The sequence below is a fragment of the Oncorhynchus masou genome, chromosome 6 (assembly GCF_036934945.1).
Source record: "Oncorhynchus masou masou isolate Uvic2021 chromosome 6, UVic_Omas_1.1, whole genome shotgun sequence".
Lineage (NCBI taxonomy): Eukaryota > Metazoa > Chordata > Actinopteri > Salmoniformes > Salmonidae > Oncorhynchus > Oncorhynchus masou.
Window position 1 is genome coordinate 22,494,022 of NC_088217.1, and position 23,681 is coordinate 22,517,702.

Below are 23,681 nucleotides of genomic sequence, written 5' to 3' on the forward strand. Positions count from 1 at the left end.
TGGGAACATATGGTTCAGTGTGAACTAAACTTTGACCTGTATATCCCTAAGAAGTAGTTGTAGTGGAAATATAAGTTGTTGTAGTACTATGTAGTAGTAGTAGCAGTAGTTATGTAATAATACTGCTCTGTTCATTTCAGGCTAGGCATTTGTGCTTCGTCGTCCTCCTCTGCTTCCCTTTGGCGTGGGCTGGCGTCCCTGGTCCATGTCAGCACTCTGTGACAAAGGGTCACCTCCTCAACCTCAATCGCCTGGTGAGGTCACCTCATACCACACTTAATCATGCAAGGATAGACTCCAAACAAAAAAATCTACTTGAGACAGTTGCTTTCAATCACTCAAACTGTCATATAACTCATGCCTGAACATATTGATGTTAATGAAATGTTTCCTCCCAAGTTAGTTAATGTATTATCTAAATGTAGGATTTTTCCTTCTGTGACCCGCACACAAAATGTGGCAGCCGTGAATTCTGTATGGCTGCATGACTGAGTTCCACATTTCACTGTTTGGATCTTTGTTTACCACACAGATTGACAATCAGTTGGAGAATGGCTGTTCAATAACCTATGTATTTACTGAGCTCCAGAGTTTGGTGAGTATTTCCTTCCTACTACACTGTAATTACAACTTTCACAACACCATATGAGTGATGCGTGCACATAAAGGATATTATACCATAAACATCACAACCAGTCACTGTCAAGATAGTCTTGTACTTTCAAGATGTGCCAGGCTGGCCTTCTGATTCAAACTAATGCTCACTTCTGACATTACAGGTCTAAGTTCATAACATCTCTCGCTCCATCCAGCCTTTACGCAAAAATTGAATTATATTTAGAAGAAAAATATAATGCCATGAACGAACCAGGTTGTTCATCCCCTGGAAGGGAAATGTTTTGAAAATACCTCTGAACTGTGCCAAGTTACAGTAGATAGATAGAGAGAGAGAGCTGTGTGGCAGTGCGGAGTCAAGCCCCCCACCAGTTTAACTTGACACTGATCAGGAAATGGTTTACGGGTTAACTGTTTACTGCAGTGGGCTAAATCAGGGTCACACAGAGTGTTTCTTGGTAGTCTTAAACAAATGTACTTTGAAACAAAAGTTTACACCTCACACACATGGTTATGGGCTTCAGAAAATAATACCCCTGTACCATGTCAGATAGAGTTTCAATGTGTTGAGTTTGCATCCCAATATTATACTTTATATACATGGAAGACTGAAATATAACTAAACTGTTTGACATAAAAAAATGTAAATGCCGGTCTTTCTAAGGTTTATTATTTTGATAGCATTCCACCCATGCGGCCACTAGGTCATTTGACTGCAGGAAAGGGCTATCAAGGTCTCTGAAATGGTGAAGGTCTGTTTAAAGGTTGTGTCAAAAACAACCACAAGGACCTGTTGGTATGTCGCTAACTTTTCCTCCACCTCCAATTAAGGCTAGTGATACAGGAAGCAAAGTCACTATGGCTAAGTGGAAATGAATGTTGAGTCATGAGTGACTTTCCAGGTCTGCTTTGGAAAGGAGGTTCAAACCTCAATGGAAATCGGTGTTAAAAAAATGCAGTGACGATAGGTTTCTTTCTCCTTTGAACCACAGAGTGAAGTCTGTTATGTGAAAGCAGCATTTCCACAAATCCTGGAGCTTCTGAACACAAACTTCAATTATGTCATGAAGTCGGACAACGGACGCTATGTCAAATCCCTGAAGAAGGTCATTTACAACCTTTACTCCCACAACTGCATACCTGAAATCAACGAGGAGATTGAGGTGTGTGCTACTTACTTATGAGCATTGCTACTCTAGTCTGGGAATAGGCTTAGCTAAATCTCTTCCAAAGGTCTGTTGGATTGTGCCAGACTTCAACTTTTATTGATGGCAGCATAATTACCTCTTAGAAGTAAACAAAGTGAAACACTGCTTGGGTGGTTGGTGCATGAAGTTCAGCCTTATTAAATTGGACTATTTGAAAAGGCATAATAGTATGCAGTGATGTTAATAATGTTTCTTAAATTCCAATAGGACATGATAACTCTAAACACATTGCTTTATTACAATATGGCTCAGATATATATTATTTTCTCTAAACATTTTGAGCTGCTCAGTGATCATGGTTGTTAAATAGATAAAGTAGGGATAAGATAAAGTAGGGATGAAATACAATCAATCCAGCTTCCTCAGACCTCAAATCAATTCAATTTACAGAGTACAGAGGAACAGTCACCAATATTCAATTTAGCATTGAATTCTTTCTTCAATGAGATTGTGACCCCTGATATGGCAGGGTTAACAGAATATGTTTAACAGCATGGAAAACAATGTGATATCTATTAAGTTGGCTTGGGGAGGTAGCAGGGCCCAGGAGACAGCATAAGCATGCACACTTCAGAATGCCCGTAAGTCTGGGCAAATCATCTTGTCTATATTAGATTAGTGTTAGATTAAGGTCAGACATGAGACTGGTGCCCCGGTATGTCTCTGGGTACCCTGTGATGATGGTATCAGACAATGGTCCCTCTTCAAGTGACTCCTGTCTCTTAAGGGAATGCTTGTCCAACATCTACACTGTGAAGTTTGGGCTGGCTTAATGTGTCTGTATGGCTGTAGTTTTATCCAGTATCAAATATTAAATGAACTCCTTTTCAAAACAAATTACTCGACCCAATCAGAGTGATTGATTGTATAATTTCTCAGTTGATTTCTTTCAACAAAACAAACAATTGTACTATTTTGAAATACTTTTACTTTCAAGTAATTTGTTTTAGAGTGCTTCACAAAACTATTTTAAACTATGAAATACTGAAGACTTAAGCCAAGGTGGCCAATAGCCAATGAAGTGGCGTTGGAAATAGACACTTTCATTTTGTTTCTAATAATTATCAAGAATAGCCTGCTCCTCTTGCAACTTCCTTCATAGGATCGGAGTTTTCATAGTTGATGAAACATTCATTAGGTATGAGGCATTAACTGAGTGCCATTAAAAACAACTTGAAAGTATTTCAGGATGTTTTGAATTGTTTGTAGAGAAAGTGACCCATCCCGTCACCACTCTCCCTCTCTCCTCTTGTCTCTGTCACAGGACAACCCAGTGAAGTTTGTGAGGGTGCACAGCACCTCGCCCAGAGAGGCTCTGAGGAAAGCCCGCGGGGTCATTGAGATGTACATGACCCTGATGACCAAGAGCAACGGGCCTGTTGACTGGAACTGTGAGGAAGAGTACGCTGAGGATTACTCAGAATCCGCCACTGTGCTCCCCATCCCAACCAAAGGTAGAGTGAGATTAATTATACTATCCATTAATATCTATTCTAAGAGATGGTTGAAGTCATTGTGAATTGTTTACTGTTTCCCATAACTACCACATATTATTTTGATTGTTTTTGCTGTTTGTCCCCCGTAGTGGAACATTTTATGAGCGTAGCCTTAAAGGATCATCTTTCATTTGGAATGGCAGGCTTAAAGGTTGATGAAAATATAACATTATAGCCCATTTAAAAACCAGTCAAGGCCTAAAGTATCAACAGAAAATCTGGGAAACACGCATCTAAACAATGCTTGCTTTTCAAAAGCCAGCAAAACTCCCAGCAATGTTTTAGAGATTGTATACGTGTTTACTTTGCTGTTTAAGAACAAAACATTTTTGCCACACATGATTACTCCAAGCTGTTTTCAGACTATTCTCAGACCTACTTATCGTGACCATGTTAGAGACAGTTCAAGGTGTCCACCAAAAAAAATGCACCCCCCTCCCCAACATAAAAAAATATTTTCACATGACCTTCCCCTTGTACTGTAAATAAAATTGCACACCGTCCCCCCCTCATAGAATTAACTCTAAATAATGTTTACCACCAAAAATAACAATAACTAAAGCGACCATGCGTTTATAAACGTGGATATCGACTTTTGTGGCAGTCGATGCCAAGTCGATGCCAAGCAGAGCTACAGGCCAGAAAGTTGAGGGTTCACCGATCACCACGGACGAGCTCATGCTCCCTGTTGGTTTCTTTAGGCATACATTACAAGCCGGCTTGCAGACAATGACGAGTTGGGGGGAAATTAGGTTCACACAATTTCGATGCCATATTTACTAATGTATAAAATATATGCAACAAATTTTAGACCAACATGTTCAAATGTGCAAATGCACCCCACAACCAATAAACAAAGCATACTGACTTTGCGCACTTCAATATCACGGTTTGTGTTTTCAACATCACAGTAAATAGACAATGTCAAGCTCGACAAACAGAAAATACATCCTTACCTACCTTGAAGGTCTATCCAGTATTAAAGGCTTGGCAATCTCCAAATGTCGTTAAACGTTTTGGTATTCTGGTACAGATGTCTCTTTCCATTCAACAAATGTCTGCTGCCAAGTTTGTATTGATTGATTAATTTTATTTGCCAGTAAAAAGACACAGTATATGGACAAAGTACATGCTCAACCTCCAGAGGAGTATGAGGGGAGTTTAATCCCAATTCTTACAATCTTGTTTTGGATAGTCTATAGCTTATTCTTTAGATCACGTGTCAAACACAAGGCCTGTGAGCAGAATCCGGCCCATGATACATCTCTATCTGGCCGCCCAATGATTTGGGTTGTCAATTCAATTAGGCACGCTTCCATACAGCCCACGATGCGCTGCACTCCACGTCACAGCAAGTGCTGCCAACGTGCTGCACACCAAATGGAATTGCAACACACACACACAACACCCTCCTCCAAGGGGTGCTAAGGGTGCTGCAACACTCCCTGATAAATTGGACCGATAGCAGGCAAAAACGTTTTTGCATGACTTCAAAACAACAAAAAAACAAAACCTAAAACACATTGCAAAGGAGAAACATGTAGACTTATTACAATCAATCAATCTATCAAATGTATTTATAAAGCCCTTTTTACATCAGCAGATGTCACAACGTGTTATACAGAAACCCAGCCTAAAACTCCAAACAGCAAGCAATGCTAAACAAGATAAATATACATAATATCAGTCAAAAGTTTGGACATACTCATTGCAGGGTTTTTCTTTATTTTTACCATTTTCTACATTGTAGAATGATAGTGAAGACATCAAAACTATGAAATAACACAATGGAAGTTTACATATACTTAGGTTGGAGTCATTAAAAATTGTTTTTCAACCACTCCACAAATTTCTTGTTAACAAGCTATAGTTTTGTCAAGTCGGTTAGGACATCTACTTTGTGCATGACACAAGTAATTTTTCCAACAATGGTTTACAGCCAGATTATTTCACTGTATCAAAATTCCAATGGGTCAGAAGTTTACATCCACTAAGTTGTTTACATCCACTAAACAGCTTGGAAAATTCCAGAAAATGATGTTGTGGCTTTAGAAGCTTCTGATAGGCTAATTGACATAATTGACATCATTCGAGTCAATTGGAGGTGTACCTGTGGATGTATTTCAAGGCCTATCTTCAAACTCAGACTGATGAGAGAAAATGTAATTACCTGGATTTATGGATCATCGAAGAGAATGATGCATTACATAGAGACTTATACACAAAGCCCACAGACCGCAATACCCCGCTACATGCAGATAGTATGCATCCCCTTCCCCTCAGGAATGGTCTACCACATAGCCAGTTATGCTGGGTTAAAACAGATCTGTGCCCACCAGTCAGATTTTGATAGCAATGCTAAGAAAAGGACAGATAAATTAAAAATTAGAGGCTACAAGGACAAAACTCTTAATGCTGCGATGAAAATATTTATTGCTAAAAACTAAACCAAAGAAAAAATGCAACAGAGTTTTGCACCAAGTGTTCAGAGAACATGAAAGCAATCCTGAAAAAGCACTGGCATATTCTGCAATCAGGCAAAAAAATTGCACACCTCTTCAAGGAGCCTCCACTGGTGGTCTATAAGCTGGGGTCGCAATATTGGGGTTAACTTGGTGAGATCTGACCTGCCTCCTGAGCCTACTCCTAGACTCTTGATACCTATTCCAAATGGGAACTACAAATGTTGATCTTGCGCACAGTGCAATAGCACTATAAAAACATCCTTCTTCAGACACCCACATACAGTTCGAAAAAACTTCATGTTAGGGGTAACATCTCAGGCAAGACAAAGGGAGTAATCTCTCTCATATCCTTTACATGTGGGAAAGCCTACATGGGACAAACGAAAAGACAATTAAAACAACGCATAGCTGAACACCGCAGCTCAATTAGGTGTAAGAATACGGACTATCCAGTTACAGCTCACTTTGTTGAATCTAATATTAAGTTCTAATTTTCAGAGTAAATAACTCACGGACATTAGAGAAGCTTAGTGTAATTCTTCCCTAAGAGTTGATACAAAAGTACTGATATTTAACCCTTTCTCCTAGTTGGAGTCGCATTCTCCACAACTGAACAGCCAATGCATCCCTGTTGCTAGACAGAACCTTAGTGATATCTGTTCTTCCTCACTTCATCTTACCTGACCTCTACCCCAAAGTGCTCACTCCTCACCAACTCAAGGCTGTCATGGTCATTAAAACCAGACTGTCTCTTCTCCTCCCAGCGGATCCCTGATGACTAACAAAAACATATCCTGACATAATGTAAACATTATACATTACCCTCTCTCCCTCAGTGACATTGTTAGTTTCTAAGATCTCCACCCGTCTCCCCTACACACTCCAAAGACATCTGGCTCCTACAGATAACCATTAACTTCTGATGTAAAACAATTCTCTATCATCCCTGATACTATAGCATTACTTCTGATCTATCATGTCATTAGTATAGAAATGTTCAAATCAAATTTAATTTGTCTCGTGCGCCGAATACAACAGGTGTAGACCTTACAGTGAAATGCTTACTTACAGGCTTTAACCAACTGTAACGGCATTCAGAGGTGGAAGAAGGATCGGACCAAAGTGCAGCGTGGTAAGTGTTCATGATGATTTATTCAAAACGAACTGAACACTGAAATACAAAACAATAAACGATGTGAACAAAACAAAACAAAACAAAACAAAACAAAAACACAACAAAAACCGAAACAGTACCGTGTGGCCCAAACACTCACACAGAAACAAACACCCACAAACCAAAAGTGAAACCCAGGCTACCTAAGTATGATTCTCAATCAGATACAACTAACGGGAGAACTTGTTCTCAACTTGCCTACCTGGTTAAATAAAGGTGAAATAAATAAATAAATAAAACGACACCTTTCTCTGATTGAGAACCATACTAGGCCGAACACAAAAACCAACATAGAAAAACAAACATAGACTACCCACCCCAACTCACGCCCTGACCATACTAAAACAAAGAATAAAATAATAGACCTATGGTCAGAACGTCACACCAACAGTGCGATGTATAAGTTTTAAAAAGGCTATTAGGTGAACAATAGTTACCGAAATAAATAAAAACAACAGTAAAAAAGAAAAATAACAGTAACGGTGCGATAACAGTAGCGGGGCTATATACAGGCACTGGTTAGTCAGGCTGACTGATGTAGTATGTTCATGTAGGTGTGGTTAAAGTGACAATTGATAAACAGAGTAGCAGTAGCGTAAAAGAGGGTTGGGCGGGTGGTGCAGATAGTCCGGATAGCCAATGTGCAGGGGCACTGGTCAGTCGGGCTAATTGAGGTAGTATGTACATGAATGTATAATTAATGTGACTATGCATATATGATAAACAGAGAGTAGCAGCAACGTAAAAGAAGGGTTGGTTGGGAGAGGGCACAATGCAAATAGTCCAGGTTTTTGATTACCTGTTCAGGAGTCTTATGGCTTGGGGGTAAAATCTGTTGAGAAGCCATTTTGTCCTAGACTTGGTACTCCAGTACCACTTGCCATGTGGTAGTAGAGAGAACAGTCTATGACTGGGGAGGCTGGGGTCTTTGACTATTTTTAGGGCCTTCCTCTGAAACCGCCTGGTGTAGAGGTCCTGGATGGCAGGCAGTTTAGCCCCAGCGATGTACTGGGTCGTACACACTACCCTCTGTAGTGCCTTGCGGTCGGAGGCCAAACAGTTGCCATACCAGGTGTCAGGATTTGGCCAGGGTTGTTCCGGGTTTTGGTCACTAGATGCCCCCATTGTGCTTTTTGACCTTATGTTTTTTCCCTTGTTCCCCATTATTATTTGCACCTGTGCCTCGTTTCCCCTGATTGTATTTAAACCCTTAGTTTCCCTCAGTTCTGTGCTCTGTGTTTGTATGTTAGCACCCAGCCCTAGTGTTCTGTGTATTCTTGTCGATTCCGGTGGATGCTCTTGTGGAATTCTGTTTTTGTTTTTGAGTATCTCTTAAGGCTTTTTTGTGCTATTCCTACCACCTTTTGGATTTACCATTTTTGTATTGAAGGACTTCTCCTTTTTACTTTATTAACTTCTTGAAACTCCCCAACCCGGATCCGGGTTTGTGACTAAGCCTCAGGCTCATTAGCACAACGCAACGTTAACAATTTCTGAAAATCGCAAATAAAATTAAAATAATGCGTTTGCTCTCAAGCTTAGCCTTTTCTTAACAACACTGTCATCTCAGATTTTCAAAATATGCTTTTGAACCATAGAAATGGACTAATTTGTGTAAGAGTATGCAAAGCTAGCATAGCATTTTGTGTAGCATGTAGCACGCAACATTTTCACAAAAGCCAGATAACCAAATAAATAAAATCATTTACCTTTGAAGAGCTTCTGATGTTTTCAATGAGGAAGACTCTCAGCCACATACCAGATGCAGTGTTTCCTGAAAGCGTCTGTGTGTAGGAGAAATCGTTCCGTTTTCTACATTGCGCCTGGCTACCGAAACAAACCGAAAATGCAGTCACCTACAACGTGAAACTTTTTCCGGATTAACTACATAATATCGACCTGGCAAACGTTGTTTGGAATCAATCCTCAAGGTGTTTTTTCACATATCTCTTCATTGACATGCAGTTCTGGAAGCTTGCTTTCCTCTCTGTGTCCCATGGAAAAATACTGGCAGGTGACTTTTGCGCACCAATTTGCGCAGGACACCGGGCGGACACGTGGTAAATGTGGTCTCTTATGGTCAATCTTCCAATGATCTGCCTACAAATTCACAATGCTGCAGACACCTTGGGGAAACGACAGAAAGGGCAGACTCATTCCTCTTGCGTTCACAGCCATATAAGGAGATCATGAAAGACAGAGCCTCAAAAATCCTTGTCATTTCCTGGATGCCATCTCATCTTGGTTTTGCCTGAAGCTCACGTTAAAGGGCACGCACAGAGAAGATCTTTGTATTTCTGGACACGTCAGAGTGTTTTCTTTCCAGTAGCAATTATATGCTTAGTCTATTTTTGTGACAAAATATCTTGTTTAAAACGGGAACGTTTTTCATCCAAAAATGAAATAGCGCCACCATAGATGTAAGAGGTTAAATACACCGTCTTAAGTACTGCTGTGTCTGCCTCATCTTCTGGGTTCTGTGACTATTCGTGGCTCAGTTGGTTAAGTGACTGTTTCTCCTCCGGAGACCCAGGTTCTAACCGGGTCCTGACAGAAACACAGAGCCATAAATGAACCCAGAGGCAGCCAGTTCCCAGGACCTTTTGCCATGCTGTCCCACCACCAGGAGACTGTCCAACGCCACGAAGCCGCCCTGGTTCAGCAAGAGGCCTTAATGGCTAGACATTCTCATCTTCTGTCGGAGATGCTGACTTCCATTAAGCAAATATCTGATCGTCTTACCCCGGCAACAGTTCCCGTCCCAGTACCTCAGATTCACGTACCCATGGCAGTTAACCCCCTGGCTGAACCTCGTCTTCCACCTCCCCAACGGTTCTCAGGTGATCCAAGTGCTTGTAAAGGGTTTCTCACCCAATGTTCTCTCTCCTTTGAGCTACAACCCTCGTCGTTTCCCACCGACCGGTCTAAGATCGCTTATATCATCACCCTGCTGTCGGAAAAAGCCCTGGCCTGGGCTACTGCTGTGTGGAATGCCCATAGTTCCTGCTGTGCCAGCTACTCTGCCTTTGCTGAGGAATTCAAACGAGTGTTTCAAGGCCCAAGCAGTGATTCTGACTCAGCCAAACAGCTCCTGACTCTCCAGCGTGACCGACTATGCCATCCAGTTCCGCACGGTGGCAGCAGCAAGTGGCTGGAACAACGAGGCGCTCACGGTGTGCTTTCTGAAAGGCCTTTCCGACACTATCCAAGATGAACTGGCCACTCGGGAACCACCGGACAATCTCGAGTCCCTGATCAAGTTGGCCTCACGCATTGACCAGCGTCTGAGAGAGAGAACTCAACCGTAGACCTCTAGCCCCTATCAGTCCCAGCTCCGAGTCCCCACCTTTATCCTCGCTGGCTCCATCAGAACCCATGCAGATTGGAATCTCCCAGGCTGAGAGAGACCGCCGGATGAGGAGCGACGCTGTCTATATTGCGGCAAACCGGGCCATTTCCGTTCCACGTGTCCCGGGCTCCAGGGAAACGCTCTGTCCCATACAGACCGGGGGAACTGTAACGGGAAACATAACCTCCTCGCATCCGTCCAACTCCCGTCTGCTCATTCCAGTCACCCTCTCCTGGGACAACCACAAGCTTCACCTTCAAGCCTTGGTAGACTCTGGAGCCGCAGGTAACTTCATGGATGGTGTCTGGGCGAAGGAGAATGATTCCCTCTCAACCTCTAAGTGAACCCATGAGGGTCACTACATTGGATGGAAGCCCTTTGGGATCTGGACTTGTCACTCATGTCACTACCTCCTTGCGACTTTCAGTTTCACAACACCAGGAATTGATGAACTTCCATTTGATCTCCTGTTCCGAGTTCCCTCTCGTCCTTGGATACCCCTGGCTTCACAGCCATAACCCTCACATCGACTGGTCTGTGGGCACTATCAAGCAGTGGGGTCCTACGTGCCAAGCTACTTGTATTTTCCAGAATTCCCGAGTTCTACTCCCGAGTCTTTAGAATCCATCGACCTGACCCGAGTTCCCGAGTGTTACCATGACCTCAAACTGGTGTTTAGCAAACAGAGGGCCACCATGCTACCACCCCATAGACCTTACGATTGCCCCATCGACCTGTTTCCGGGCACTTGCCCCCAGGGGTCGGATCTTTTCCCTATCTCCACCCGAACGAGCTGCTATGGATACCTACATCAAGGACGCTCTGGAAGTTCATTCCATCCACCTCCCCGGCGGGAGCAGGGTTTTTCTTTGTGGCCAAGAAAGACGGTGGATTAGTCCTTGCATCGACTACCGGGGACTCAATGCCATAACCGTCCGTAACCGTTACCCGCTACCCCTTATGGCCACAGCCTTCGAGCTGCTCCAGGAAGCAGTTGTTTTCACTAAGCTTGACCTGCGGAACGCATACCATCTTGTGCAGATCAGACCTGGTGACGTGGAAGACCGCTTTCAACACGCCTACTGGTCACTATGAATACTTGGTGATGCCCTTCGGCCTGACCAACGCCCCAGCGGTGTTCCAAGCGCTCATAAACGATGTGCTTAGGGATATGCTTAACATATTTGTGTTCGTTTACTTGGATGACATCCTCATCTTTTCGAGCTCCCTTCAAGAACACACTAAGCATGTCAGACAAGTACTCATACGCCTCCTGGACAGCCATCTGTACGTTAAGCCGGAAAAATGTGGATTCCATTCATCCCGAGTACAATTCCTGGGATTTGTAGTGGAACCCGGTCGAGTCCAAATGGACCCCAGGAAGGTAGGGGCGGTAGCGGATTGGCCCACCCCCAAATCCGTTAAGGAAGTTCAGCGTTTCCTGGGCTTCACAAACTTTTACCGCAAGTTCATCAAGAACTTCAGCTTGGTGGCAGCCCCTCTCTCAGCTTTAACCAAGGGTGGCAATGCAAGGTTTTTGTGGGGAAGAGAAGCTGAGACGGCCTTCCAAGGACTCAAGCAGCGCGTTCTCTCTGCTCCCATCCTGATACTACCGACTACGGATGAACCATTTGTGGTGGAGGTAGACGCATCAGAGGTTGGTGTTGGAGCTGTCCTGTCTCAGAGGGGTGAAGACAAGAAGCTTCATCCGTGCGCTTTCTTCTCACACCGGCTTACCCCGACTGAGAGGAACTACGATGTGGGGGATCGTGAACTCCTAGCGGTTAAGATGGCATTGAAGGAATGGAGACACTGGCTCGAGGGGGCTTCTCACCCGTTTCAAGTGCTTACGGACCACAAAAATCTGGAGTATATCCAGCAGGCGAAGCAGTTGAACTCTAGACAAGCTAGATGGTCTCTTTTCTTCAATCGATTCCAGTTTATCCTCACCTATCGGCCCGGGTCGAAGAATCTCAAACCGGATGCCCTGTCCCGAGTCTACGCTCCTGCCATTCGAGATGACACGGACATGCCTGTCCTTCCTGCTGCTAAGATTGTGGCTCCGATCTCATGGCAAGTTGAGGATACCGTGAGACGTGCTCAAGCTAGCGAACCGGACCCGAAAGGAGGTCCTGCCAATCGGTTGTTTGTCCCCAAGGCAGTGAGGACTCAGGTCCTTCTGTGGGGGCACTCCTCTCGCCTCACCTGTCATCCGGGCGTAGGTCGCACCTTGGAGTTCATCCAGCGTAAGTTCTGGTCTGGTGGCCTACCATAAGAGAAGACGTTGCCACTTTCGTCAATGCCTGTCCCGTGTGCTGCCAGGGCAAATCTTCTCACCTCCGCCCTCAAGGACTCCTTCACCCTTTACCTGTTCCCCACAGACCCTGGTCCCATATCTCATTGGACTTTATTACTGGACTTCCTCCATCCCATGGCAATACTACTATCCTAGTCATAATCGACAGGTTTTCAAAGGCGGCCAGGTTCGTCCCTCTGACTAAGTTACCTTCTGCCAAGGAAACGGCTGAGTTGGTAATTAATCATGTGTTCCGAGTCTTCGGCATTCCTCAAGATATGGTTTCTGACAGAGGTCCCCAGTTCGCCTCAAGGTTTTGGAAGGCCTTCTGCCAACTCATGGGGGCTTCTGCCAGTCTATCTTCAGGGTACCATCCGGAGTCCAACGGCCAAACAGAGGGATGAATCAAGAGCTGGAAACCACCCTCCGATGTATGACTCGTGACAACCCGTCCACATGGTCATCCTTTATTGTTTGGGCCGAATACGCGCACAACACCTTGCGCTCCTCCTCCACTGGTATGTCCCCGCACGAGTGTCAGTTTGGCTATGCTCCTCCATTGTTCCCGGACCAGGAGGCAGAAGTCAGAGTGCCTTCAGCCTTGAAGTTCGTCAGACGCTGTCGGCTTATGTGGAGGAAGACCCGTCTTAATCTTATGCGTTCCTCACAGAGGTACCAACAACAAGCCAACAGACGTCGCCGTCCCGGGCCTACCCTGCGCCCCGGCCAGAGAGTCTGGCTCTCCACAAGAGACTTACCTCTACGGGTGGAGTCTCGAAGCTGTCCCAAAAATACATTGGTCCCTTCAAGGTTGCCAGGAGAGTTAACCCAGTTTCTTATCGCCTACACTTACCCAGATCCCTTAAGATTAATCCCACATTTCACATTTCATTGTTAAAACCTGTTGTTTTTCTCCCCTTGTCCCGGCAGACAGACCTCCCCCTCCGCCTCGTGTCATTGGAGGCCAGCCGGCTTATACCGTCCATCGGATACTGGATTCCCGCCGGGTGCAGCGGTCCTGGCAGTATCTGGTGGACTGGGAAGGCTACGGTCCCGAGGAGCGCTCCTGGGTTCCTGCCAAAGACATCCTGGACCCTGACCTCATTCGTCATTCAGGGCCCTCCAACCTGAGAGAGCTGGTAGGAACGTCAGGAGCCGTTCCTAGGGGGGATTCTGTCAGGATTTGGCCAGGGTTGTTCTTTTGGTCACTAGATGCCCCCATTGTGCTTTTTGACCTTATGTTTTTTCCTTGTTCCCCATTATTATTTGCACCTGTGCCTCGTTTCCCCTGATTGTATTTAAACCCTTAGTTTCCCTCAGTTCTGTGCTCTGTGTTTGTATGTTAGCACCCAGCCCTAGTGTTCTGTGTATTCTTGTCGATTCCGGTGGATGCTCTTGTGGAATTCTGTTTTTGTTTTTGAGTATCTCTTAAGGCTTTTTTGTGCTATTCCTACCACCTTTTGGATTTACCATTTTTGTATTGAAGGACTTCTCCTTTTTACTTTATTAAATACACCGTCTTAAGTACTGCTGTGTCTGCCTCATCTTCTGGGTTCTGCTGACTATTCGTGGCTCAGTTGGTTAAGTGACTGTTTCTCACTCCGGTAGACCCAGGTTCGCAACCGGGTCCTGACACCAGGCAGTGATGCAACCATGCTCTCAATGTTGCAGCTGTAGAAACTTTTGAGGATCTGAGGACCCATGCAAAATCTTTTCAGTTTCCTGAGGGGGAATAGGCTTTGTCGTGCCATCTTCACAACTGTCTTGGTGTTTTTGCACCATTCTAGTTTGTTGGTGATAGACACCAAGGAACTTGAAGCTCTCAACCTGCTCCACTACAGCCCCGTTGATGAGAATGGAGTACAGGAGGGGACTGACCACACACCCCTGAGGGGCTCCAGTGTTGAGAATCAGCGTTGCAGATGTGTTGCTACCTACCCTCACCACCTGGGGACGGCCCGTCAGGAAGTCCAGGATCTAGCTTCAGAGGGAGGTGTTTAGTTCCAGGATCCTTAGCTTAGTGATGAGCTTTGAGGGTACTATGGTGTTGAACACTGAGCTGTAGTCAACGAACAGCATTATCAAGTAGGTGTTCCTTTTGTCCAGCTGGGAAAGGGCAGTGTGGAGTGCAATGGAGATTGCATCATCTGTGGATCTGTTTGGGCGGTATGCAAATTGTAGTGTGTCTAGGGTTTCTGGGATAATGGTGTTGATGTGAGGCATTACCAGCCTTTGAAAGCACTTCATGGCTACGGACGTGAGTGCTACGGGTCTGTAGTCATTAGGCAGGTTGCCTTTGTGGTCTTAGGCACATGGACTATGATGGTCTGCTTGTAACATGTTGGTATTACAGACTTAATCAGGGACATGTTGAAAATGTCAGTGAAGACACCGGCCAGTTGGTCAGCATATGCCTAGAGCGCACGTCCTGGTAATCCGTCTGGCCCCGCAGCCTTGTAAATGTTGACCTGTTTAAATGTCTTACTCACTTCGGCTAGGGAGAGCGTGATCCCACAGTCGTCCAGACCAGCTGAAGCTCTCATGCATGTTCCCTTAGTGTTGCTTGCCTCGAAGCGAGTGATTTAGCTCATCAGCTTGTGTCACTGGGCAGCTGATGGCTGTGGTTCCCTTTGTAGTCAGTAATAGTTTGCAAGCCCTGCCACATAAAATCAGCGTCGGAGTCGGTGTAGTACGATTCAATCTTAACCCTGTATTGACGCTTTGCCTGTTTGATGGTTCGTCAGAGGGCATAGCAGGATTTCTTATAAGCTTCCGGGTTAGAGTCCCGCACCTTGAAAGCGGCAGCTTTTCCCTTTAGCTCAGTGCGAATGTTGCCTGTAATCTATGACTTCTGGTTGGGGTATGTACGCACAGTCACTATGGGGACAACGTCCTCGATGCACTTATTGATAAAGCCAGTGACTGGTGTGCTGTACTCCTCAATGCCATCGGAGGAATCCCGGAACATGTTCCAGTCTGTGATAGCAAAACAGTCCTGTAGTTTAGCAATGTTCAAAGTTTACCCAAAATCCAATACTAACCATCCCATCTCCTCCCTCAAATGTAGAGGCATTGAGCATGTTTCTCTACCAAGGAGAGGAGGTAACATGGAGATCCTACTACTACAGAGGAAGGTTTACTGGTTATCCTATTTAAAAACTTTGACCCCTAGTGGTCTGAATATTGACTTTGATCTCAGGCCCTTCTTATGACCAATTATATATTCTGTGAAGAGGGCTTGTAAATGAATGTATTCTTTCTACATCTTATCAGAGTGCACCTACTATGTTCCCACTGTTGATGATGCTTATTATTATTACGGTTTAACCAAACTATTACATGTAACATTATTTTAAATGAAATCAAAAATATTGAAATATATAGGTAAAATTAAATGAAATAATGTATGTTGATGCTAATGTTATGCTAATATAAATGGCATAATATATCCAATATGCTATGGGCTATTGTCTTTTAACAGTTTAGCTCAATTCATTCAGATCAACCTAGCAATTACGACACACCACTCACTTTTGTCATTGGTTGCACTAATTGCACTGTTTGTCTACATAACCTGGTTCAAGCATTCATGGCATTACCCTGAAGAAGGCACAGTGATGCCGAAACATTGGTGTTTTTTTACCCGGTAAATTACTGGGAGGTTATACATTCGGAGTGTGCGACTCTTTGTTTTATAATTTACAGTTTATTCACCATCAGTCAGTACTTTACACTAAATAATTGTCTCTGGGTGTGCGCCAGCTCATGCTTTTTATTGCACATATCAGTTTGCAAACAACGTAATAAATACAATTAAAATTGAGTTAATATAGCCACCTACAAACATTGTCTCTTTTTTTCTTTTTTGAGTTAGGCAGCTCCAAAATTAAGGTGTTTCAGCCTAACTCAGTGCTTTCTGTGGTGGTGGGGTAGCCAGCGGAAAAATACAGATCGTAGGGGTGGTAATGTTCTCTAGTTGCCCTGTGATTGGCTCAGTGTTCTGTCAATCATGGGGACACCTACGTCACCGCAAAATCTACAGGGAGAGCAAAACAATTCAAGTCCCTTGGGTGCTGATCCGAGAAGGCTCAAGGTCATTGGCCACAGATAAAATGATGTCAAATCATGTTATATCTATCGTAGCTTTGATAGGACTGATCATGTCAACATCATACTTTCAAAATCTTAGCTAGCAAGCTAGACAAGCAGTCATCTCCATAAATCAAGTCGACAATCTACTGGCAAATCTTTTTCAATCCTTGTCATATGAAGAGACATTATAGATAAAATGTATCTGTGCTCATCGGCCACTGGACATAAACATTACACAACAAGTCGGAAATCGCAAATTCAAGAGTGAGTGGTTTGGAAGGAATCAGTGGCTAACTGCAAGCATTGCAAAGCAATCAATAGCCTGCTATTCAGTGGAGTGGTCCAAGTCTTGGTTTAAGGGTCACATGCAACTCCATGGGCCAGAAAAGGTTGAGTACATTGGCCATGTTGTCAATCCAGCATGACTTCTGCTGTTTCAAAACATCTGGTAACTCAGAACTGGGAAATCTCAGACTTCAGTAAGATCAAGACAACTTGGAAAAAAACAACTGGAAAATGCGTTTTGAACGGTCAAAGAACTCAAAATTCCAAGTCGGGAACTCAGGCCTCTTTCTAAAGCTCTGACATGAAGATGTCATGATTCAACCTTGTTTTTTTCTTCTTGGAGTTCCCAGTTGTCTTGAATGCACCATCAATCCAGAGAATGGCAGACTTTGATGACAAAGGTTGATGACAAAATTTGCCCACAAGAAGGACCGCCTCGCCACCTTCCTGTTCATGGTGAGACCAAAATTGTCATAGGGAGATATGTATATTGTAGCAAAGAAAGTAATACTAAGTGTATGTTGTCATAACGTGGCCCTCTTTGGGTACAGCCAGCACCATCCCCCCCTCTCTGCACCATGCCCCTCTCTCTCTCACCACCTCTGTCTCTTCCCCCTACACCCAGGTTTTGTTAGGCAGGTCATAAATTCCTAGATGAGTTCTTTCCTCATGGCCTGAGTAGAGAGGGAGTAAGGTTCACAGGGGAACAAATTAACCTCTTCCACATCACAGAACTTGAGAACTGAGCAATTTCCATGTTTTGGAGAAGGTGTACACGGTCGGGGAAGAATCCAGCTATGAACTGGTCCGTGTTGTACAATTTTCTGAAACTCATGAGAGACTATACAGCCACATTACCATAACTATGTTTATACAAGAGTCTCAGTTGTGAGGCTTACATCTAATTGTTGTATAAAATTAATGAGTAAAGATGAAACTATTTGTGAAATTATGTAATGTGATTTTAAACTGTTTAATGAAGGAAACTCCAATTCACTTTCAATTATAACTAAATCATTGCCCCCCCCATGAGCACAGACTTTGATCTGACATCACGGGACAGCCCCTTTCTACTTTTACGAATATAACCCCCACAGGGAGGAATTCTCTTCAGACCAGCTTACCTCGATTAAAGGTTGTAATGCTTGTTGTAATGCTTGTTGAAACTCAGAGACTATCGATACCAACAGAATAAGAGCAAATCTTCGATACCAATTACTAGTCTGCAGCTAGGAATTCTATACCATTGAATGCGAAGGCCGACAACCGCTGAAACATCTATTCTATAACAACATTGCTGAATGTTACTCTGAACTATCCATTCTAACCACGAAAGAGAGAGAGAGAGGGCGGACAAACTCTCCAACAGAAAGACGAACGATCCCAACAGAGATCACGACGACACACTGAGCATAAATATATATTTTGATTGCAATTATTCCCGAATGAGTGAGCGTTCATGTGCAAACGTTTAGCATTTCAATGAATACGATCATCAAGTGTGTCGTGACTAATTTGCGTATTTCCCGCCTTTCTCAGTCTACACCCACTTCCCTTTTGTCCACCAATCCATAATACAGGTTTAGGCCACTAGGGCACATTCCCTATCATTTCCTTGTAACCATATCTACTTTGTTTGTTTGTATGTGCATTTCTGTGATTATTTAGTTAGTTAATAAATAAATGATTGAGACAATTAATGTATGAAGGATTCATAGTGAAGACTGGATTTGTGCAGATAACCAACAATTTACGACGTTTGGAATGAGACTAATGTGAGGTAAAGAATAATTAATTAATTAGAAGACTAATTGATCAGATATTAAAATATCTGAAAGTTATATTAGGAAAATTATAACCTATTTTCCTTGGTGCCAAGACATTCTAGTTCATTACAATTACCTGAGTAGTTAGTCACGTAATAATAATTACAGAGAATTGATTCGATAAACTAACAGTCTTCAGTTTAATGATACCAAAGGCACAACAATGTTGTGTAGTAAGCTGTTAGTAGCCCATGTGCCTCACCCTAATAAATTGGTCGCTTTTCCTCAAATAACTCAGCCTACTGTTCTGAGCTGGTGGTGCACATAGTCTGGAATAGAGAAATGTCATCATCGAATATTGTAAAAGCTTTCATTGTCTGTTTATATGCCCCGTTTATTTATCCTACGGTTCTGGCTTGGTGTACAGGGAAAGTACTGTAAGAACGGCCCATGTTCTGAGCTCTGTCGCTGTACATTTCAAAAGTGCTGAACAAATAGTTTTATTGACTACGTCTGTCTTGGCTTGCTCATTAATGTCTTAATAAAAATCATGGATTGCCTCCTATCAGCTCATCATTCCCATATGCCATAGTTTGTACATGTCAATTGTCAGTAGAAAATACACTTGTTTAAACAAGTCAGCCATATCAACTTTGTTTTTTAAAAAGGCAGTAAATGAGGCTGAATGAACTGTTCGCTGCCAGACAAGGCTCCGCTGGAGGTGGTAAGGATTCCCTCCATGGTGCTGAAGGAAAGTTCTGCTGTTGGGACAGCTTTATGTAGGCTCTAACAGTTTATGGACACCGTTTGTCACTGTTATAGTGCAATTATTTACTGTTGTGCAGTGGCATAGTTGGCATGCGTCTTAATACATTTTTAAAGGTTTTCCCCTCAAAGATTTACATGCTGAAATCGCCACTGACAACAACCAAGCTACATTTTTTATATTTGGAGTTATTACGTACTTTTTAGGGGGTCGTAGCTTATTATGCGCATCTGCAAGCATAGCAGCAAAGGCTGGACAAATATTATGTATCTCTTTTTTTTGTTTTAGTATGTTTACAAAATGCTATATACAGCATCCTATGTACATCAGTGGATATTATGAAGGCCATATTTTTTCTAATAAAACAATGGCCTGTTTGGGCGCAGGTGTACACAGTTTGTTTTGTTAAAACAAACATAATAGCGTATGTCAGAACTGCAACTGTGTTATTTAGGGTGTCTGTAGGTTACCATCCAGTTGACCACAGATTGTCATGCAAATATTCTCAAATCTGCTTCAGAAAAATATGTGCATTTTCCCATCAGTGTTTTGTGTCCATCAAATTAACTTGTTGTGGATAAAAGTCTGTGCTTAAGTAAATATGTAGTGAACATACAAATACCTTCTGCAGTTCAATTCAATTGTAACGAACACAAAATTCAAGTTAAATGGGTTTCCATCTCATTTTCAACTCTAGGCCTACTGATGGTTTTGTCACAAAAAAATGTTGTATAGGTATAGTATAGTGAATGTACCCACTCTTGTACTGGCATGTGTGCTCTAGTCAATAGCTCAGAGATATGGTGTTGGTATAGCCTACACAATGAGATTATTATGGACAAAACTGTGAGATTATTTTTATCTGTCAAATGGCAGCCAAGTGTCGATCATCATGTCACCAGAATAAGACCCTCAATATTTATTGAAAGGAGCATCAAACTCATCAACGTGCACTTTCACCACCCTGTGAAGTTCATCATAACTTATTTAATCTGTGGATTGCATGCTTTCTCATGACGTTGTGACATTTTTTATCCGACATGTACTTTACTTTGAGGATGCAGGAATTATATTTGGGATGAACGCGTGTACGCTTACAGGAGACTTTTGAAGTAGCCTAATCAGATTAAAATATTGTGACTGGCTGTGTTTATGCCACATATAAAAGCCAAAACATTTTAAAAGTTAAATGACACACATTTAGACTATATTGAAGTGTTCGGTTCTAGGTGTGTGAGCTGCTCCGATTGGAGAGGAGGCAGAGTGTACACTAAGATTTCGGGGAGCATATGTGGCCACGGCAGGTAGCCTAGTGGTTGGAGTGTTGGGCCAGTAACCAAAAGGCTGCTGGATCGAATCCCAGAGTTGACAAGGTAAAAATCTGTCATTCTGCCCCTGTGTGCCAAAGACATGGATGTTGATTAAGGCATCCCCCCACACCTCTCTGATTCAGAGGGGTTGGGTTAAATGAGGAAGACACATTTCAGTTGAAGGAATTCAGTTGTACAACTGACTAGGTATCCCCCTTTCCCTATTATAGGATGACTTGGGAGAATGATGATCTGCAACAGACACCCCATCTCATTATCAGAAGTAGAAATACAGCCAGACTGGCCTGCTACTGTGCCTTTCTAGACTGTATAAATTGTGGAGAGTAGACTCACAACCAATACAAATGGAATGAAACATTCAAATCACACAGCTTCTGCGCTGTTATTCAAATGATGATTTCACTGCCGCCTAGAGTAGACTTTGGTACTCATTTGAAAACAATATTTCAATTATTCATTGCATTGTGGTGTTGTAGGCTAGTCTAGGTACAATAATTGTATTGTCCCTAAACAAGATACGTATATAGGGGAGCTTTTTGAGCTGCGTGTCTCATGTCTTCGCTGTTCTATCATACGCAGTGATGCACCTGGCCTCTACCGCTGCCTATCAGCTATTCCTTTTTGTTCATGTGTATTCATATAGAAAATATATGCAGATTTGAAGGCTTTTATGTGTGGTATGATTGCTAGTTAGCCTATTTCAGATCTGGACAAACAATCCACCTACCACTATTGTCGCTATGAATGGTGGATAGAGAGCAGGATAGACAGTTAGATTGGTTGACTAGTTAGTGTGTTGAAAAGCATAGGTCAAAAGGGAGTACTGAACACCTTGATATAGAGGAGGAGCATGCAAGCAGATGAGGACATTTGGCTTGGATGGAAGAAATGATGTAGTAAAACCTGCAAAAGAATGAATGTAAACCAAACCCCTTACATCTTCCTCTCATCTGCCCCTAGCTGAACCTGAACCGGAACACCAGTGTGAATGTCCAACAGTGGGTCCGGTGGCCCCTGATGTCTCCCTGGTCTCCCACAGTGTATGGAGCAATCCCCCACAGCCCACCCTCTCCCAACCCACCTCAGCCATGCAACCCAGGTCTCCTAACCCACCCTTGGGTACCCACAGCGCTGACCCTGAGGTGTTCCTAGGGAGTCCTGGTACCGTAGGCCCCCCCTCCCTTAGGGAGCTGCAGGTGACTGTCCCTGATGGACATTCACTTGGAGAGGGCAGAGAGGGGGAGTTACACTGGGACTCTCGTCCACCTCCACCCACTGGAACTGAGTCAGACTCTGCACTCTATAAAACAGGCTCTAACCCCCCTTCTGCTACAGACCACCCTTTATTGTCTTCCCCTCCCAGCCTAGTTCTCCTGGAGACTGTTGGCTCCAAGGACAAGGCTTTTTACTACCCCCAGACTGAAAGGGCGATGGAGGCTTCTGCAGACAAACCAGCAGGGAGAGGAGCAGCAGGTTCACCCCACAATCTCTTTGCTGTCCCTAGGGTCAAGCTGGTCACACCTGTCCCTTTCTTGTACAAGGTGATGGGCATCACCCTCAGTCGTGATGAGGGCACTGCCTATGTGTTGGCCAAGAGGTCACTGGATGCCAGGAACTATGGAATATATCTGGGTGGAGTTTCAACAGAGACCCCTCAACTACAGGACACTACAAAAACATACCCAAGCACAGAGAGATATTCACATGACTGGAACCATCCAATTGGGAGCACCTCGACTGAAGCATCTCCACATTTGAAGATGACAGAGGAGGAGCCAGACAAACTACACACCACTACAAAGGTCCTGGGCCAAATCAGGAAGACTGAGTCAAAACATGCTAGGACATACTATGAGGAAGTCTTGAGCACAGGTAAATACTGTAGCATAGCACCCTGTTTGAACTACTTTATGTGTTCTCCTCCTGATTCAAAATACACACATTCACTTGCATAGAGATTTGGCTGTTTTCTCTGGTATGTACCTGATATTTACCTGATACTTTAAAGAAAGTATTCGTAAGTATGTGGTACTACCAAATTCAGCATGTTTTAATGCATTTTAAGGAAACAATAAAGTAATGCATGTTGCTGTGTAATACCATTTTGCCATGTAGAATAATCTTAAATACCATGCCATTTAAATACCATGCCATCATCCCTCAGATATCCTGTCAGAGAAGACAGATGTGGATGACACTCCTATTTCAGAAAGGCCCAGTGAAGGCTCAGAGAAGAAATTCCAGAATGGGAAAACTGGTCATTACGATTCCAGCACCTACTACCAGACAGCCTTTATCATTGCAGTCATGTGCGGTGGATTTCTCCTCATCACAACACTATTCAGTGAGAAGAGGGTAAGAGGGAACACACACTGAACAAACAATTGTAGTGCCCAACTAAGCTGTCAGAGACAACTACTTACATCTGCCTCCACATGTGGGGATTAACCCTGCTAACCAATCCCACTCTAATTCCTACATAGAAGTCTAATTGAATATTTTTTTCATTTCTCAGAGACTCCGAGCCCTTCTCCATAGTTCCAACATAATTGAAAACCAGAGGTAAAACATTATATTTAATATGATCCTTAAATGTCATGGTGGTAAAAACAGAAAACTGAAAAGATAGTATAGTCCTTTGAAGGCTTTTTACATTAATCAGGGCGGCACTATTGCTAGGCAACAACCACAACACAAACATTCAGACATGGCGATGGTGCAGTCAACAGTGACATGAATCGTCAGGCAAGGAACTTATGGTTTTGGCTCAAGATGATCATCTGCAATTTATAGTCAACTCCAACTCAGTGTCATATTGATTTTTACTCAAACGTTCTC

General features: G+C 43.3%; 1 protein-coding gene across 3 annotated transcripts in view; it reads left to right on the forward strand.

Annotated features, from left to right (window-relative positions):
* LOC135541629 (uncharacterized) overlaps positions 1-23,681 on the forward strand; it is a 39,730-nt gene that overhangs the window by 11,478 nt on the left and 4,571 nt on the right. For all 3 annotated transcript variants that reach the window (XM_064967942.1, XM_064967943.1, XM_064967944.1), the window contains exons 2-8: positions 141-254; positions 533-595; positions 1,608-1,778; positions 3,088-3,277; positions 21,804-22,715; positions 23,008-23,198; positions 23,359-23,405. In XM_064967942.1, the coding sequence (XP_064824014.1) occupies positions 141-254; positions 533-595; positions 1,608-1,778; positions 3,088-3,277; positions 21,804-22,715; positions 23,008-23,198; positions 23,359-23,405 (1,688 nt within the window). The remainder of the gene's footprint in view (positions 1-140; positions 255-532; positions 596-1,607; positions 1,779-3,087; positions 3,278-21,803; positions 22,716-23,007; positions 23,199-23,358; positions 23,406-23,681) is intronic.